The sequence below is a fragment of the Electrophorus electricus genome, chromosome 9 (assembly GCF_041902795.1).
Source record: "Electrophorus electricus isolate QZ-2024a chromosome 9, ASM4190279v1, whole genome shotgun sequence".
Lineage (NCBI taxonomy): Eukaryota > Metazoa > Chordata > Actinopteri > Gymnotiformes > Gymnotidae > Electrophorus > Electrophorus electricus.
In genome coordinates, this window is record NC_137505.1 from 15,787,539 (window position 1) to 15,807,356 (window position 19,818).

Genomic DNA, 19,818 nt, shown 5'->3' on the forward strand with positions numbered 1-19,818 from the left:
TGTGGCACAGGGAATGAGATGGAAAAATGCACCACCTGTGTCTGCCATGGCATAAAAAACAAAACAAAAGACAAAAGAGGCTCCTAGTGTCACTAAACAAAAGCCATGCAGTTGCCTGCCACCAACAGATGAAGGCTGCTAGTGGGGGGATCCATCACATTTGCATTATTTATTACATGGCTTTAATATGATATCAATTACATTTAAAAATGTACCTTTATGCTATTAAAACAGGAATATTTTAAACATAATTGTGTTTTTCTGTATTCACTCTAAGTATACAACAGCAGGACTGGTCTTCAATCTTCCAAAGTTCACACGTCACTCCACTGCTGCGCTCCCTTCATTGGCTTCCAGTAGATGCATGTATCAAATTTAAAACCTTGATGCTTGCCTACAAAGCTAAAAATGGACCAGCCCCTTCATTCATGAGGTCAATGGTCAAAGCCCGATCCGTACCTTGAGTATTTCGAACCTCAAGTACGGCTCGGCTTGAAATACCATGCATAAATTCTCATGGAAGACAAGCATTGAGACTATTCTATATCCTGGCTCCTAGATGGTGGAATGAACTTCCGCTTGCTGTGCGAACAGTAGAGTCCCTTTCAGTCTTCAAACGCAGTCTGACAACCCATCTATTTGTAGAATATTCAAATGACCTCTGACCCTGCTCCTATGTTGACTAACCAAAACTGCTACTTATTGTAGGATATTGTTTATTACACTGATGTTGACCGCTCCTTTGTTGACTAACAAACTCTAGTAGTAAATGTTTATTGCACTTATTGTTGTCTAAGATAGAGCTTATGTATTTTGCACGTCTATGCATCAGCATTGATCCCTGTATTGCAGCAGTATTCTGGTTCATTGGTATATTGGACTCTAACCTATTGTACTGGCTAGGATGTACTCCAAGTAAATGACAAAGCACTTTTGTAAGTCACTCTGGATAAGATCGTCTGCTAAATGCCATAAATGTAAATGTAAATAAATATGGACATTAACCCAGTAAAATTAATCAACATTGTAGATTGTGTCAATTTCTATCATTATATTTGTGCTATTTGGGCCACATAGTCATTAGCCCAGTCTACAATCTGTGTTAGGGCATCCAGCATCAGGCAGTTTATGTCGCCACTCACATGAGTCTCCATATGGTAGTTCTTCACAGGAAAGATACAGTTCACTGGAATACCCAGCAAACTACTGCATTTCTGCATCTGAACATAAACACACACAGTGTCACTAGATTTTCCCAGGTACATCATCATAACTGACAACCTCTGCTTAGGTGTCCACACAAGCTCCTACTAGCTTTTTTACTCACATTATCCCTGACTTTTTTGCTTTTGTAGATGTAGCGCAAATTTTCCTTTGTCAGTGGGCAGGCAAGATCAACTCTTGTCATAAAAACCACCTGAGGAATTCCTGTAGAACACACATACATACAAATGAAACATTTAGAGTGACATTCTTCAACCTTGGCATTGGAGCAAAACATTTTGCAGATAAAGCAGTGATATATTACTGTTACTGTAATAACATTTATATTTATTGGTGTTTATTGTTATTATTTATTATTTTACATGAATCTGCTCCTTTGATTGATTACTCCAGTCCCCTGCTTACTACATGTTTGTTATTTTATGTGGTGTCTCCTACCAGTTACCCACTTAGATTATATGGATGTGAACAATAGTAGCTGCAGCATCTTTAACTTCACCTCTCTGCACAGACTTGTTTGTATTAGAACTAAAAGGGCCATGAAGTAAGGAGAATGGGAAAGCATTGTGAGTTAATTGTTGGTCTCACCTATCTTCTTCATGACAACACAAGCTTAATTATGGTTAGTAAACATGAGCTTATTGTTTATGGTACGTATTAGGTGAATATTGTGTAAAATTTTACCAAAGAAGTTTTCCTTTGGTAAATAAAGAAATTGTGTTCAATGTGTGTCTGAGTGGTTGAAAAAAAAACTGCAATAAACTGTAATAATCAATATAAATAAATACAGATTAATAAAAGAAAATAAGTGAAGCTTACGTTATGGGCTCTGGTAGAAGGCTCTTGTAAAATTTAAATGATGCTGTTTGGTGTTGTTTTTGTACTGTTGCATTTTTAAATTTTCCATTACTCTAAATTCACTCTGTTGAGTTAGATCAGACTTCTCCAACACGTCTGTTCTGTGGGTCCTGTCTTCCTTTTGCTCTCTAATTGTTTTTGTGTACATCACCCTGGACAAGTGCTTCTCCCAAATAAAAAATAAAGAAATAATGTGTATGTACTCTGAAAGACTGCACGGTTAATTTGTTAATATTTGCTTGACCATGGCTTTTATTAATGTCATGCCTCTCTGGCATTGCGATTCCCACAGCAATGCCACTATGTTCACTATTCTATGAGTAAATGACAAAGCACTTTTGTACATTTTGGACATTTTCAAGGAAGCCTCCAACTTTGTCATGCTTCCCAACCAGTCTATGGAGGAGAAATGTCTCTGGAGGCTGGCAGCACATCAACTGGCAAGAACACTTGACTGGCTCTGTGAATGTGATACTTCTGGGTCGGAAGAAAGACAGGTTCACTATATTATGGCTGAAGCTAGGGCATTATTGGCAAAATTTTTATCTGCGGTGGAAGATGTTCACCCAATTTTCCAGCCCCAGACACTGTAGATATTAAGAAAAAGTCTAAGAGCCAGCCTGAGCCTGTTCCACTGTTGGAGGTTTCCTCTTTTTCCCTATTGGAGACCCAAGACTTTGACCGCCGAAGTGGAGGTTTCTATGTATTTCTTGATTGTGGACCAAGCGTGGTTTCTAATAAAGCTGACTCCATCTATTTATGAGTTCAGACCATTACAATTAAAGTGTGGAATAAAAGAGTTAATTTTGAAATCTTCACTTTTGGCAAAAAAAAACCCTCCAAGGCAAATCGGTTATATCAGGAAAAAAATAATTTCTTTTTCCATATTATTGTTTTTGTAGCAAGATAATTTCTTCAGTGTACAGACCTCATAGCTCCAATGCTGGACCAAAATCTTAATATTCAGCTTTTGACATAAGGATATTTTCTGTAGAGGTGACTCACCCATTCTGTTTGCTGCTTGTCTAACTTGCCTCATTTTGTTGATTATTTCCTGATCCATCACTGCAATCCTGTCTGCTGCAACAACACTCACGAGGCAGTGTATCCTATCACTCAGGCTGGGATTTTTGAGGTAATGTGGGTTTTCCTCAGAAATTTGAGATTTAGGGTTGAACTAAAGGAAAGAAACAAAAAGCATAGTATGTATCATAATGGCTTGGATAATATGCATAAACCTAAATACCTGTTTTGAAATTGTTTTTGTTTGAATGGATTTTATATAGCAAAGTGTTATGGACTTTTGTTTACATATTGTGTTAAAAGGAATGTAAACATTTTACACATTGAGGTACTTTCATCCTACCACATAACCCTCTTTTATGTGTCCTCTCAAGGCACTGATGATGTCATCAGTGTGTACTCCTTGTTCTTTTTCTACACCCACTGTGTCATTGAAGGCCAAAGGTAACAGATCTTCTTTCCCATCGGCAATCACATATTTTTCATATTGAAAATAATACCACAAAAATACCACATAATAATAATAAACACATCACCACCAATAACAACAATAATAATAGCAATACCAATATTATAAATACAACTCCTACAACTGCTAATGTTCAACACTACTGTTTTACTTCAGCAGTTTATGAACTTTTATCCAAAATGTATGAATCTTTTGAGAATATTTTGCAGATGGAGTAATCTTACATGAAACATATCTGAATGCATATTGAATACACTAACATACAACAGGAAGACCAAATGCAAAGTTTGTTGTCTATTAGACGTGCTTAGGGTCTCAGACTGATTAATAATCCTGGACAGATTAGGAGGTTTACACTGTGTACTCACATTCATAGTAAAACTTGTAGTAGACATTGCCTCAGCCAGACAGTTGACAAACTGACTTCCTCCAAAAATGGTCTTGATGGTGTTTATAGTGCTCGATTTTCCTGCTCCAACTAGTCCATATAGGAGGAAACGAAGCTCTTTGACTTCGTCAATATCAATTGTAAATGTCCTTAGATAATCGACCATTTCATTTTGTCTTCTAAAAACAAAGTTGATTTATATTAACACTCCAGAGTAATAATAAAAGTTTATTTCACCATCTATTTAATACATACAGCAAATGTTTAAAGTAAAAAAGGCTTGGCTGGTGCTTTGGGCAAAAACAGGAACAAAATTTTACCTTTAAAATCTGTGTCAGTGTTTTAACATACTTTTGTCTGTTTGTTTAGATGGGTTTCACTATAACACGAGTCAGAAACCACATAAGAAAGTGTATTTTAGATTACATAACTATACATGGTGAAATGCAACTGGAGTGTACAAGAATAATAGTAGGTATAAATGTTCAGTTCTTCCATTACATCATGACTCCAGTGCAAAACTTAAAAAAAAAAACAGATGCTGGAAACCAAACACATATTGGCTAATTAACTATATTTAGGAATAAAAGGAAAATTTGAACTAGGCATTTAACTGGTCCACTGCGTCCAATCATTTATGGGTTTCTGTGTTTAGCCAAAAAATGAATTTGCAGATTCTTTTTTTTTTTGCACTGCATCAGTATTATACTACTAACAATATATTGTGGCCATTGTAATAAGTATTTTAATGAAATTATTTTTGTAATTTATATTGCACACAGCAATATCTCAGAATTTAGTATCTACAAAAAATATGGTAGTTCCTTTAACAACACTATCAGATACAAATAGATTTTAAAGGGCAGAGACAAGAAATCACCAGCATGATGCTATTGTTGGTCCTTGATCATATGACACAATATGACAGAATGACTGTGGACTTACTTCCATTGCACTGTCCTCCACTCCTTGAGTTCTGTAAAAGAAAGACAATATTAGTAGCAGGAGCAAGCAAAGCACTGGAAGAGGTGCTCATTGGTGACATAACTGAGTTTGTTTTTCTAAACCCATTAAATCACTGAAGGCCAAAGTCCTTCTCTTACAGGTAGTGCTATGTAAGAACCTGAAGATGCACATTTGCACTGTTAAGCATCTAATGTTCTTTACTCACCCCAGTTCTCTGGACACACCTGACACGCTTGCTTTAATTTAGTTCCCAGTAGTCTACAAGTAAACTAGGACTTCAGTCTGTTTAACTGCTTTGTTCAAGTGTGATGTTAGCTGGGTTCAAGCAAAAAAAGTGAACCATTTGGTGAATTCCCAGGCCTGGGTAAAGAAACACTTACTTTACAAAAAAACTGCTGTCTGGATGTAGGATGTAGTAGGAAGTAAGTAAATATTTGGTCTATATAAATGTGCATTTTCATTTCTGTGGAAGCTGTATTTATGACAAAGGTTAAAAAATGCTTTCTTCTTAATCTTCTCACTGACATCACAAGGATTATTTTATAGCAAGTAGATTTATATTTAAATAACATATTATTAAAATAAATTTTTAGTCTAATTTATAAGCGTAAAATAAAAAGTCTGAATTGTTTTCTTGTCAGATTCTTAAAACAGGTCATATCTGAAGTATTTTGGTTGCTAGTGAGTGAAACACTTTTTAAGAAGCTAGAAGTAAGACATCCAGGTTGCAAATAGATGATAAATCACCGTATCGATTAAAAATTCATAGTTAATAGTACTAACTGGGACATTTTCATTTCAAATTTACATGTTGATGGAAAGGGTGCAGGATCTGTGGTGGATAATGACATACTAATGGCTTGTCTGATATTGAGAATTTTAGTGCTAAAAGAAGTTGCAAACTCATTACATCATTTAGGTGATACTAATTCAGGGGCCATTTGTGTTCGAAAATTTGTCAACCATTGTTAAGAGTATTTTGATATTGTTAATGCTATTGTTGATGATTGTCTCACTTTGCATATTACTGTCTTGTTATTATGCAGCCTATCTTTGAAGATTTTGTTTGTGAATCAGTTTTGTTTTACACCGACTGCATTCAGCCTTCTTGCATTCAGCCTTCCTGCATTCTCTCTATTGAATTTGAACTGCAGTAACATTTTCTCCATGGTGCTTTCTGTTGGCATGAAATGCTTTTAGTTTTAACTGGAGTGATCTCAGGCATAACACTAGCAATCTTTGAGGATGCGGTCCATCAGAGCATCTGCAGTCCCAGATGGTTTAAATGGTGCCATGTACATTTTTCTCATGAAAAGTGTTGCTGTGCTGTCATTTATAAACTTCTTAAAACTGACACATCAGCTCTTGAGTTCTAGTGAGGCCCACATATCAAAAAAGTACTAAATTCTCTACTAAACAATCTGAAAGACTGGGTGTCTGTTAGAAGATGAATAAAAAGTCACTGCATACCAACAATGACTTTGGCAGAACAGGCATCTCTACCAGATTGGTTCTCCAGCTTTATGGTATAATTCCCCTCATCTACTTCATCAGCATTCAGGATTTGTAAGGACCAGTTGTTACCATCTTGTTTCATGACGTGCTTGTCCTGCACACACTTCAGTGTGTGTCCATCCTTCTCCCATGTCACCGTTAATCCTTCTGTGTTTGTCTCACAGGAGAGAATGATTTCTTTTCCCATTTCCACTTGTTTATCACCCAAAACTGTGATGAATTCTATTGTAAAGAGAAGGGCAATATTAATCCACAGAAAGTATTTATTCACATATGCTCTGTGCAGTGTTCTTTCAAGAGTTCAAGTTAAAGGAGTTGGAAAAATGCAAAATGTACACATCTGTGATTGGTAATGACTAAATTAACTATTAAATTCTCTCTCAACATTTGACCAAGTGTTTTATTACTTCCTGAATTCAAAATTATGATTAATTTGATCAATCAGGAATTGGTCTAATATGTGAACAGATGACTTGATGGCTGAGTTTCAACTAAGTGAGTTTAAACTTAATGGCTAGATTTGTGACTATTGCATGTATACAATGTAAAAACTGTCCCTTTGTGAAATTCTTGAGTCTATGTCAAATATTATCTGAAGCTAAATTAGCTATTAAACTCTTCTTAATTGAAAGTCATAATATATCAGTGTCTATGATGTAATTTAGACTCACGTGGTTTTGATGGTTTTGATCCCATAACTGAATCTATGGACATAAAGACAAAATTGTTATATCATTAAATACTAGTTTACTTATCACATATTGACTTAATGCTGTTAAATACTAGTTATTACGTATTGGTAAGCAAGGATAGTACCTCCTGTAAAATTTGGAGTCCAAGAGTGCTGTTAAAATCTACATTTATGCTGTCAAGGAATGTTACAACTCTTAGAACACCACCATGCTATTTTTCAACCTAAGAAAAAAGGTTGTGTTTTGTGAATTTTTATTTTCTGGCAATGCTTGAAAAATAATCATTTAGCTCAGGGAGCTAGCCAATTTTCTCTGCAAATATTATTTAGCTATTTTATTCTATAATTCTAGCATTGTAGTACATGTGCCTGCTCCAGCCTGCTGTGGAGATAAGGACATGTTATGGTAGCCTATTTGTTTAAAGTAACTATAAAAGATTTAAAATAAGAATTACATTTTAAAATAATTTTGTGCAATTACTAATAATTCACTCTTAAATTTGTGTAAATAGCATAATTGTGTCAGATTGCTTCCACCAGCAGGACAACAGACTGAAATAACATGAATTTCACCTTTATCAGGTAGCACAACGTCTAATCTCAGAAAAGTAGAAGAGTAAAATAAAGAAGGGGAAGAGTTCATGTGAGGTGAAGAATTACGTTGGTAACAAAGAATAAATTGCGAGATTGACCTAAGCATAAATTTTACTTGTGCTATTCGTTGGCAATTTTTGTAGCTTTGCAAGAGAACCAACAATATGACTAACACAGATAATTACAGTGACACAGTACCAGGACAGACATAATCACAAATATAGGCAAAACCACATGATGTGTTCTCTTGTAAACATCATAATGATCACAGCCCTACTACAATAGGCCAAAAGAAGTAAGTCAACATAGGAATGTATACTATTTTTTCTAAATTTTAAGAAAGTTAAACCACTCTTTGTTTTTGGAAACATTTAAAAATGATGGTTCAACTTAGGTGTAGAAACCAGAGAAACTGCTAAAACTTATATTGTACATGTGAGAGTGTGTGTGTGTGTGTGTGTGTGTGTGTGTGTGTGTGTGTGTGTGTCTGTGTGTGTGTGTGTGTGTGTTTTAAGTTTCAAGTTTCAAGTTTGGTTTATTTGTTACATTCATAGTCATACACAGTATAACTTGCAGTGAAATGGTTTGAGAGTGCTCTGTCCAAACTGAGGGAAAAAAATGGGTGTATAGGGAAATATATATCTATATATATATATATATATATATATATATATATATATATATATATATATATATATATATATATATACACACACAAAATATATTAACAATGTATGTACAATATATTTATATGTTTATATATACAATGTACAATGTATATATGGGTATGTATAAATGTATGTACACAATGTACAGTTCCATCTTACAATTGAATATTTACAGTTACATGGTGGTGGTGGTCCCCACAGTTTATCAGTTTCCCTGATTCAGGGCCCGAATGGCCTGTGGGAAGAAGTTCCTCTTCAGTCTCTCTGTCTTGGTCATCAGGGAGCGAAAGCACTTCCCTGACCTTAACAGAGAGAAGAGCCTATTGTTGGGATGGGTGGGGTCCTTCACAATCCTCCTGGCCTTGGTCTGGCACCACTTGTAATAGATGCTCTGCAGTTCAGGAAGTTCCATACGAGTGATGTGCTCTGCTGAACGCACCACCCTTTGGAGTGCTTGGCTGTCCTGCTTGGTGCTGTTCCCAAACCAGACTGTGATGTTCCCCGTAAGGATGCTCTCGATGTGCAGGTGTAGAAGTTCCACAGTACCTTGGAGGGCAGTCTGAAGTCTCTTAGGCGTCTGAGGTGGTAAAGATGCTGATGAGCTTTCTCTGCCAGGGAGTTGGTGTGGCGGGACCAGGACAGGTCCTGCGAGATGTGAACACCAAGGTACCTGAAACTATCTACTCTCTCCACCGTGGTTCCACTGATCCTCACAGGTTGGTAGTGACGCTCCTGCTTCTTGCTGCAATCCTCGATTAGCTCCTTTGTCTTGTTAACGTTTAGGAGGAGATTATTTTCCTGGCACCAGCTTTCCAGGTGTTTAATCTCCTCCAGGTAGGCCCTCTCATTGTTGTACAAGATCAGGCCCATGATGACAGTATCGTCAGCAAACTTGACAAAGATGGTGGAGCTGAAAGTGGCTGTGCAGTTGTAGGTGTACAGTAAGTAGAGCAGGGGGCTTAGGACACAACCCTGAGGAGCTCCAGTGCTGAGGGTGAGGGTGGATGAGACACAGTTGCCCACCTGTACTGACTGTGGTCTGTCTGTTAGGAAGTTGGAGATCCAGTCGAACAGGGATGTATGCAGTCCTAGATCCTCCAACTTAGTAGTGAGTAGGGAGGGGATAATAGTGTTAAATGCTGAACTGTAGTCGACAAACAGCATTTTAGCATAATTACCCCTCCCTTTGTCCAGGTGGGTCAGCGTGGTGTGGAGCAGATGTGCAATTGCATCATCAGTGGAGCGGTTGTCACAGTATACAAACTGCAGTGGGTCCATGGAGGCTGGCAGTGAAGATGTGATGAAGTCTCTGACTAGCTTCTCAAAGCACTTCATCACGACTGATGTGATGGCAACAGGGAGGTAGTCATTGAGGCCAGAGGGTCGAGGTTTCTTTGGGACGGGGACGATGGTGGAATGCTTGAAGCTGGATGGGACGATACTGAGCGTCAGAGAGATATTGAAGATGTCGGTGAATACTGGTGCTAGCTGGTCTGTGCAGGCTTTGAGGACTCTCCCGCAGATACCATCTGGTCCCATCGCCTTCCTGGTATTTACTCTTCCTGGTATTCACTCTCCTCACGTCACTCTCCGTGATGATGAGAGGGCGCTCTTCTATGGTGGCACCATTAGCATTGTTAGTGTAAGCATTAGCACTGTTAGCATTAGCGCTGTTAGCATTAGCGCTGCTAGATGTAGCCTCGAAGCAAGCGAAGAATGTGCTCAGCTTGTTCGCCAGAGACTCATCCGCACTCATCAGTCCGGAGGGTGGGCTCCTGTAGTCCGTGATCGTCCGTAGTCCCTGCCACAAGGATCTAGAGCCACTCTGCTGGAACTGTCTCTAGTTTCCTCCCGTAGCGGCGCTTCGCCACCCTCACCACCCTGCGCACTCCGTATTCCGCAGACTTGTACTCGTCCATGTTCCCGCTGATGATCCCCGCATTGTAGGCAGCAGTGCGAGAGTTTAGAGCCGCGCAGATGGTTTTGTCCACCCAGGGCTTCTGGTTGGGAAACTTCTTGATGGTGGTTCTCGGAATCGTGTCGTCCACCAGTTTCCCAATGAACCCTACTACTGCCTCTATAAACTTGTGTGTGTGTGTGTGTGTGTGTGTGTGTGTGTGTGTGTGTGTGTGTGTGTGTGTGTGTGTGTGTGTGTGTGTGTGTCCGTGGCTTCATTATCTATAATTTCTCTCTAGGATTTTGATTGTTTCTTGTTTCTTACCTGTTAAGGCAAATTCAATTTGACATGTGTCCTAAACTGATGTTTGGCATGTTTTAACCAAGAGAAGCACTGTCATGGTATGGCCCCTCCCCCCTCAAGTCTGTATGCGAGCGCGTCTGTGTGTCTGTATTGCTACGCCCTCTTGTGTTGTTCACCTGATCCCTGTTGTGTATAATTGTCATGCATGTATATAAGTCTCGTTTCGTATCGTCAAAGTTGTCTGTGTTTGATCCAAGTAGTCTGTGTTAAGACATGTATGTTTCATGTGTAAATAAAATGTATGTTTATGTTCGACGTGCCTCATGCCCGCATCCTGCTTAACCCTCGTCTGTCACAGAAACACTGACCTACCGAGGATGCCTGGGAAAGGCAAAAAGAAGAAGGGAAAGAAGGGAATTCAACGCCCTCCCACAGCACGTGCAGCGAGGTCTCCCGTGTTCTTGGGCACCCTCCTGACTCCAGGTGCAGATCCAGGTACAGAAGCAGGGGAGGCATATGGAACCCCGGCGGGCGACCTGGACTGGTACAGTGACTTCCAGTGCTCAGAGTCAGACTCTGTGGATTCATAGTGTCCAGCGGAGAGGCCTTCCTTTATCCTGGCCTCGCTCCAAGGAACTACCAGGAGGAAGGAACCCGTTGAACAATTTTGGGATAGCCCTGTGTATGGCCCAGGTTCGGACATTGCAGAGTGCTACGAGGAACAACCGGACCAAGAGGACCGGTACTCGGAGATGGACTCTGCTGGGTCCTACAACCCATGTCTGGACATTCATAGGGGCTACATGGATTACTGAGAGACAGAGGAGTGCAGCGACGTCTGTGGTCGGAAAGGGGTTCCGATCTTGAGGAGGAAGATCCAATGGAGGTAGAAGAGGACCCTCATAGGGATCTTCCCTCCCACGGTGATGCCAAAAGCTCACAGAGCAAGGAGCCTCCAGCAACTAAGGCACCGCCCAGGGCACACTGCCCAGGAGCGAGCAGCCTAACCCGGTTGGCTAGCAGGGAGGTGGCGTCGTCGGATGAGCACACTCCCCTCCTTAAGTTGAAGAGCCCCAGAGTGTATACACCTATGCCGAAGCCTCATGAAGGCAAAAAGGCAGCGGCACCAGTACCCGCACCAGAACCCGCGACACAGCTGCTGCGCGTCCCAACATGCATGCGCCAAAACCAGGACAGTCGCCACTACCTAAGCTGGCGAGGGACACTCCCCACCAGGCTGGTCGGTCTCCGACCCGACTGAGGACTGGGGGACTGGCTGGAGTTCCTTCCCCCTTCCCCGGACTAGCGAATGTGTGTGGTGGTGTTCATGAGCCTGTCCCGGTCACCGTGTCTGTCCCGATTACACTAAATGTTCCAGTCACTTTGTTCCCCTTTGTGTCTGTGCCCGTGCCTGTGTCTGTCATCGTCCTGGTCCCTGTCCTTCGCCCCGATACCCTGTTTGCGCTGGCCCGTGGCGGGTTGTCTGGTCCTCCAAAGTCACCTTTTGCCGTTGGTCTCAGGGCTCTGTCGTGGTATGGCCCCTCCCCCCTCAAGTCTGTGTGTGCGCGTCTTGCCACACCCTCTTGTGTCGTTCACCTGATCCCCGTTGTGTGTAATTGTCATGCATGTATATAAGTCTCATTTTGTATCGTCAAAGTTGTCGGTGTTTGATCCAAGTAGTCTGTGTTAAGGCGTGTATGTTTCGTGTGTAAATAAAATGTATGTTTATGTTCGATGTGCCTCATCCCTGCATTCTGCTTAACCCTCGTCCATCACAAGCACACATTACTTATCCTCTTTACCTAAGTTTAACCCTCAAATCATTTATCTGCTTCACAATCTAGAGACACTATTTTTTCAATGCACACACTATGGTTTAGATCAAAATAGATATTGTAAATGCAACACCATTCTTACACCTTTGTATGCACTGACTACATATACTGACCAAATATTTATCTGTTAAGAGCAAGTATTACATATTTCCTTAGACCACAAGGAACTTAAGAACCCCGACCCAAGACACAACATCTTGACTTACCTATGTAAGAAGTGTGAAGTGTTCCTTTCTCTGCTGCTTTGTGTCTGCAGCTCTCTGTCTGTCTCTCTGTCTGAGGAGTGGGGGTGGTACAGTGAAACTGAAAGTTAAAGGCAAGGGAATCGATGATTGTGTGCAAACAGCTGAGTCACTACTGCAAAGGGTTTATGCACACACCCTTCATTCCTCTGTTTAGGTTCTTTATCAAATCTTTTCTGCATGAATGTATTTATGCAGGACATACTCCTCTTTAGAACAAGACAATTATTGTAATTGATATTTAGGAGAACATGTGTGTGTGTGTGTATGTGTGTGTGTGTGTGTCTGTGTGTGTGTGTGTGTGTGTGTGTGTGTGTGTGTGTGTGCGCGTGTGTGTATGTGCGTGTGTGTGTGTGCGTGTGCGTGTGCACGTGCATGTGTGTGCGTGTGCATGTGTGCATGTACGTGTGCGTGTGTGTGTGTGAATCAAAAAGTGTTACGGTAACAATGACCAATGATGCTGCATTCCCTGACATGGGTTTACATACACACAAACAAATGTTGCGCCTGTACAAACAAAAGGCGCAAACACAAACACACAATAGCACCCTCACACAAACATAAGGCACTGTGACGTGGCACCCGCCATCCCGGCAGGCACCTTGACGTGTCTGTGGCCTCATCAGACATGCAGAGGTGCACGTCTGCCCCGGTTCCAGACGTGTTACTGCCCCTAACAGTCCTCCTCTCTCCCGCCGCTCTAGGAGCGTCCCAGAGGCGGTTTGCCTCCGAGGCTTTGGGTAGACCCTTGGCCAAACCATGTGCCTCATGGGAGGTGAGTGTTCCGTGACATCTATGGATGGAGTTGGCCAAACTCATTGAAATATTGTTGACATTTTCATTCATGGGTAGACTTGAATTAGGTACCCCACAATTACTATTTCTATCAATTACTATATTACTATTTCCCATACTTAGCTAATTGGTATGTACCTAGACAGTGATGTTTTACTAATAATACATAGCCCTTTCTTCAGAATGCTGGGAAGGGCCAGGCGGCTACAGGCTGTAGTGAAAATCATACATTTCTTTGCTCAGGTTTTCTGCCTTTTTATTAATAGACTTACATTATAGAACCCTTCAGAATATCACCAGAAGGGGCACGTAGTACCATTCTCAGGTAGAAATGCATTCGATAGTAACCAATAATAAAATATGCTTATTCTTTTCTCTCCTGTTTTTTGTTATCTCTGAAGGGTTAGAAGGGCCTGACTACACACCACTGTTTTATTTTTTTCTGTGTTTCCATCACTTGGGCCTGCCACATCTATTACCACTGATGTTTTCTGCATCTGGTCGATATTGACCCATGGAGGGGCTTATTCTGCCATGGCACCTCCTCTGTTTCCATCTAACTGAGGGACTCCCTCATCAGCTCATCCTTGGGGGCCTTTGCTTGGATGTATTCATGGATGTTTAGTTTCACCCTGTACAGTAATTTTACCCTTCTTCCCTCCTTTCAGCTGGCAAACAGACTTTGGATGTTGGATGATGCACTCCATGCATTGCGCCCCAGGCCCCAGGGTGGTCAGGACCTACTCTTACATTGTCCTCAGTACCAGCTCTTGGTAGGTCATATTTCCTTTTATTAAACTTGAGAGTCTGAAAACCAGCTAGCTAGCTATCTTAACTGTTTTTTAAATGACTAAATTAGCTAGACAGTGAGCTAGCTTGCTAGCAGTTACACTGTAGAAGCTAGAAATGAAATTCAGTGTATGTGGATTTTAAATTATGCACTAGCTAGCTAGTTTCACAGCACAAATTTGTTGAATATATAAGTTGCGAATTACAAAACATTTCGGATAATGTTTAATCGTGCTATGTAGGCAGTAAGTAGAACTTTTATGCATTTACATGCAACATGCAACATGCTCCCAAAATTTAGCTTTGACACCTAGATAGACATTAGGTGCAATGCCAACCTTGCTCATATTTTACATGCTTTCAATTGTCTAAAATTCCTTTTCAACAAACCTTTAATATTTGTGGTGTGAGCTATAACCTGGACACTATTTTCTTTTTATTGCATATGGTAATTTGTAAATGGTTTGTAAATGAATAACTTCAATCCATTGAAGTCATAACACACACAAAAAAACTGCACAAACTGCTCATATCATCTAACAACTGACTAGATGTGACAATAATGTGATAGAGCAGATATTCTTCCCCTCATAGAGTTAAGATAATTGTTCCAAGTTGGTGTACATGCAGAGTGAGAGAGACTAAGCACACACACGCAAACACACATATACATGTGCAGAAACTGTATGTTAGCTAGAAAATCATAAGGTTTGTTGGCCAAAATGTTGGAAAGTTGATATTGTTTATGCTATCTTTCAGAGTTATGTTAACATAAGCCAACAAGTTAAATATTCCATTAGCAGACGGGGTTATCTGCTACATGAATGTAGGCATAAGGCAATTATCTCAAAATGATCTCACAATAGCATTAATTGGCCTGATTAGCCGATTATCTCAAAATGACAATAATCGGCTGGCTGATCTATCGGTCAACCAGTAGTTCTGGCCCTGATAACTGGTCATCCAGGATGGGTATTGAGGATGGGGAGGGGATCTGCTGTTCTCCAGTACACCTGGGAATCTCAAATTATAACACTTATATGTCCTGGAGGAAGAGCTAAACCCTGGGGCAGAAAGAGTCGAATGGTCACAGCATAGGGTGATAAGAATTTGGTTGTTAATTTATGTTTATGATGTTGAGGGTTAGACATCCTTGCATCGGGGGATGTCCTGTTCCTGCTAAACTTTGATGGTTCTAGAAGGGTGAGAGGAAAAGATAAACTTTAAGAGAATTAGTACAAAATACAGGATTGGGTTATTTTCACTAGCTACTGATGAATCATAAAGAAGAATCATTCTATATGTTTGTACATGCTTTTAGAAATATCAAAGTCAGAATACCTCTTCACGTAGTCGTTAGCGGAATGTACAGTGTGTATTAAGGCACTGAGCATCAAGCTGTTTATCATCTCATTCATCTCAGTCTCCTCATGGTAGTTCTTCACAGGGAAGATGCAGTTAATTGGTATTCCCAGTAAATCACTGCACTCAGTCATCTGGTAACACACACAGTGCCATTACTTTCCAAGTTAAAATATCAAGAGTCCATGTTATCCTAACTAAACTAAAACATATATGTACAAAGTTGCAAACCAACTCACTTTTTCCTTGATCTTCTTGCTTTGGTAGATCATGGTCAGATCTTTCTTTGTCCGTATGCATGCCTTATCCACTTTTGTCATGAAAAGCTTTTGTGGGATTCCTGCAGCACAGCCAGTAGAGATATCCAAAGATCCAACCAATTACATGTGATTTTTATTTTTGTCTCATGAGTATTTGCACTCTGCCATTTGTGTTTCATTGAAAATACTCATCTCTTAATATAGTCAAACATTTTCTGTGGGAGGCTAAATGGCATTTTTGTTTTGATATTTTGTGTGGTTGTGTGTTTAAGCATATCTTAATTACATTTACAACATTTAGCTAATTAGGAACTTAATCTTAACACTTCTCCTTTGGCAACAAAAACACAAATGGCAAAAGTATACAAAAGAAAACTTCAGCAATTATCATGTCCACATCTTCAGTCGAGAGCAAGTGTATTCTCTGGGAAGTGATTTTGGTGGTGATAGCACTTTGCTCTACCAGGTAAGATACATGAGTACCATTATTAATCCTGAATGAGACAGAAATCTAGAACTGTAGTATTTTCATACTATTATAATCACAAACCTTTTGGAGCCCTGGGTCTGGTACAAAGTATGCCTGTACTAAACCTCATGGTTTGACAACAGCTTGGCCAAGCTGTACTTGACATATAAATGTGCCAAAAACCGAGCTGTGTGAGAATGAATAGCTCTATTTTGATGAAGTCATCCCCAACTTTTTTTTGCTGTTTCCTGACTCTTATATGCATCCATAAGGAGTGTACTTTACTCTTTGTACACATTTTGCAGAGGCATTTTTTAGAACTACAGTCATGAACTGAAGATATGGTTCATATATATATATATATATATATATATATATATATATATATATATATATATATATATATATATATATATATATATATATATGCACTTGTTGAATGAAACAACAATTACTCACCCAATTTACTTGCTTGGTCTCGGATTATCTTCAATTTTCTGATGACTTCACCATCCATAATACCAATTTTGTCTGCTGGTATAACACTCACTAGACAGTGAATCTGGTCATTCAGGCTGGGTTTGCTGACGTAACATTTGCTGTCTTCAGTTGTTGGATAATTACGTTTGAATTAAAATGACAAGTCAAAACAGCAAAATGAGAGGAAGATAAAGCATGTCTCTTGTGCTTGTAAGATTTGGACTGTATACTGTAAACATTGAGAGAGATTACAGGGTTTAAATATCTTATTTTTGTTCAGTAGAAAACAATTGGATTTTACATCTATTTACATTTTATTATAAACCTATTTACATCTAGGTGTATTTGTTTGTTTATTCATTTACTCATATATTTATTTTATGTTTGTGTGTGTGCATGCACAGGCAGAGTTGTTCTTACTTCATAGTCATTTTTGATGTGGTCTTTTACAGCTTTGATGATGTCATCAGTGTACACCCCCTCCTTTGCTCCTTTTCCAAGCCCATGACATCATAGAAGGCAAAAGGTAATTCTCCATTGTGCTCACATCCAATGGTGTATTTTTTTACTGAGAGAGAGACAGAGAGAGAGAGAGACAGAGAGAGAGAGAGAGAGAGAGAGAGAGAGAGAGAGAGAGGGGGGGGGGGCAGATTCAAAATTGTAGTGAAGTACATAAAGTTCCCAGAGAAACAGGACTTTTCATGCAGCTCCATTCATATCAGTCAATCACTACATGACCCATCACGACCATGCTGATCTGCCTCGCCTGAATACTACACACATGTCTACCCCTCATAACCTCCCTATATTAACCTAGTCCTTCTGTCATACCTTGTGAAGTATTGTTTGCCTGGAGCCTTCACACTAAGTAATCCTTAGCACTTCTGTTGCCTCCAGTTCCTGTTTTTTTTTTCTTTGCTGTTTTTGTCTTTGGGTTTTTTTGTATCTCTTCTCTCTCATCTCCCATTTGACCTGTTCTCCCTGTTTTTTTTTAGCTTTTTGCATCTTTTTTCCTGTTTCTTCTCCTGTTGTCCTTATGCATTACTGGAACCTTCGTGTACTTCACTACAGTTTTTAATATCTTTAAACATCTTACTACAGTACACTGCAATTACTCACCTCGCTGCAGTGTGTGTGTGTGTGTGTGTGTGTATGTGTGTGTGTGTGTGTGTGTGTGTGTGTGTGTGTGTGTGTGTAATCAGTTTTCCTGATAATATACATATATATATATATATATATATATATATATATATATATATATAATTAGAAATCTGAAGAACGTTCTAGGTGACTAACTGTAGTGTACTATTAGTAAGAGAAGTACTTCGCTTACACAGGTGATGAAGAACCTGTGTCTGAAACATTGTTTCTCTGGATACTCTGTGTACTTTACAATTTTGAATAATGCCTTTTCTAGAAAAATAATATGTTCTAGAAAGGGTACTAACTTGAAAGGTTAGTTTCTGAACATTATCACTAATGTCTGCTGAAAATAATTAGTCTTTAAAGAGGAAAACTGATTATTATGATTAGCGACTGTGTTGAAGTTCAATCTGGAAAAAGGAGAAATTCTGTGTGCATTAGACAACTTGTGAATTTGATAAATGCACATTAAAAAGTGTAATGGGAGAGTTGTTGCTGGAACTATAATAACTAAACATTTAACAAACTTCATGTTGGTGTATTAAGGTCTTTTAAACGTCATTTAACTCTAGTAAGTCTTTGATCAACCAGTGTACAAGAACTATAAGGCTCTTTAGATTGCATCAAATTCATATCACACACATACTAGCAGATATGCAAACTCTCAGTGCAGCTGTTTTAAGTAATTAAAATCATGATCTGTTCCTTTAAAGTTAACTCATCCAACTGTAATTTTCTCAAAAGCAAATCAAAAAGTATATTCCTAAATAAATCTGTTAATTTGCCATCAATTCATTTCATAATTAATGTAGCACATAAACTCATCTCTGATTCATCCATGCTAGAGCACTTGTTAAGATGTCTTTATGCTGCCTTTACTTTGACAGTGAGTAGGTCTCAATATCTAGAGAGATGTCTACATAGGCAACATGTTGCATCATCAAATACAAGTTTCTTTCGGTTCTTAAATAGGTTACATTTACATTACATGTACAGCATTTAGCAAATGCTCTTGAATAAATTCTTGTGTTAGTACATTGGTCAAGAGAATACCCTTAAGCCTGTCAAACAGAATACAAAAGGCAGACAGAAAGTTGAGACCCTTTCAAGTTTTCCACATTTTAGTTTCAGACTCATCTTAAGATTGATTCAACTTTTATTTTCTCATCAGTCAGAATTCCCTTCTGTAGTTTATACTCACATGAAGAGAAGGACTGGTGCCTGAAGAATTCTCTGAAGACGCAAGACATTTGACAAACTGACGTCCTTCAAAAACATTCTTGATGATGTTGAAGGTACTGGATTTCCCTGCTCCAACTGGTCCATGCAGAAGGAAGCGAAGCTCTGTGACTTCTTGTGTACAGACTTTAAAATCTTCTAGGAACTTAACCATTTCATCAGGTCTGTCAGAGACAGAAATACCACATAATATATAAACTGACGGGAACAAGACGGACCACTTTCTTGTGAAGCAGTTTATCGCTTTACTGATTTCACTCATATTCACTGTTAAACTGTTGCTCATATTTGGGCAACAATAGTTTTTAAGGTTAATTTTAGTTCAACAAAAAAGAAGAAATATTATGTCAACAGGTCTAACCTATGCTGTGAAAACACAACAAACATCTTACAACAGTTTTTTTTTCACAAACAAAAAATAGCTTAAGACATGGTTTAAATAGTCTGCCTTGACTCCTCCCACACTCCCGTCTTTCTGATCACTGGCCACGCCCCTGACTTGTTCCCTTTTTACCTGCCCTATTTAAACCATGTCTTCCCTGTGCCTAAGTCTCCTGAGCCAGCTTAAGTCTGAACTATTCTCTCGGTGTTTTCATCAGTTGTGATTC

At 39.3% G+C, this 19,818-nt stretch overlaps 1 protein-coding gene and 1 pseudogene across 1 annotated transcript; both read right to left on the reverse strand.

Annotated features, from left to right (window-relative positions):
* Nucleotides 1-1,009: 1,009 nt before the first annotated feature.
* LOC113582423 (interferon-induced protein 44-like) lies at nucleotides 1,010-7,139 on the reverse strand. The gene is made up of 8 exons (XM_035522732.2): nucleotides 7,115-7,139; nucleotides 6,399-6,665; nucleotides 4,908-4,938; nucleotides 3,945-4,138; nucleotides 3,449-3,594; nucleotides 3,088-3,259; nucleotides 1,328-1,428; nucleotides 1,010-1,220 (listed from the first exon to the last, which is right to left on the reverse strand). The coding sequence occupies exons 1-8, from the start codon at nucleotides 7,137-7,139 to the stop codon at nucleotides 1,050-1,052; spliced, it is 1,107 nt and encodes a 368-aa protein (XP_035378625.1). The 3' UTR covers nucleotides 1,010-1,049.
* Nucleotides 7,140-15,436: 8,297 nt separating this feature from the next.
* Nucleotides 15,437-19,364, reverse strand: LOC118240772 (interferon-induced protein 44-like; annotated as a pseudogene).
* Between the last annotated feature and the right edge of the window lie 454 nt (nucleotides 19,365-19,818).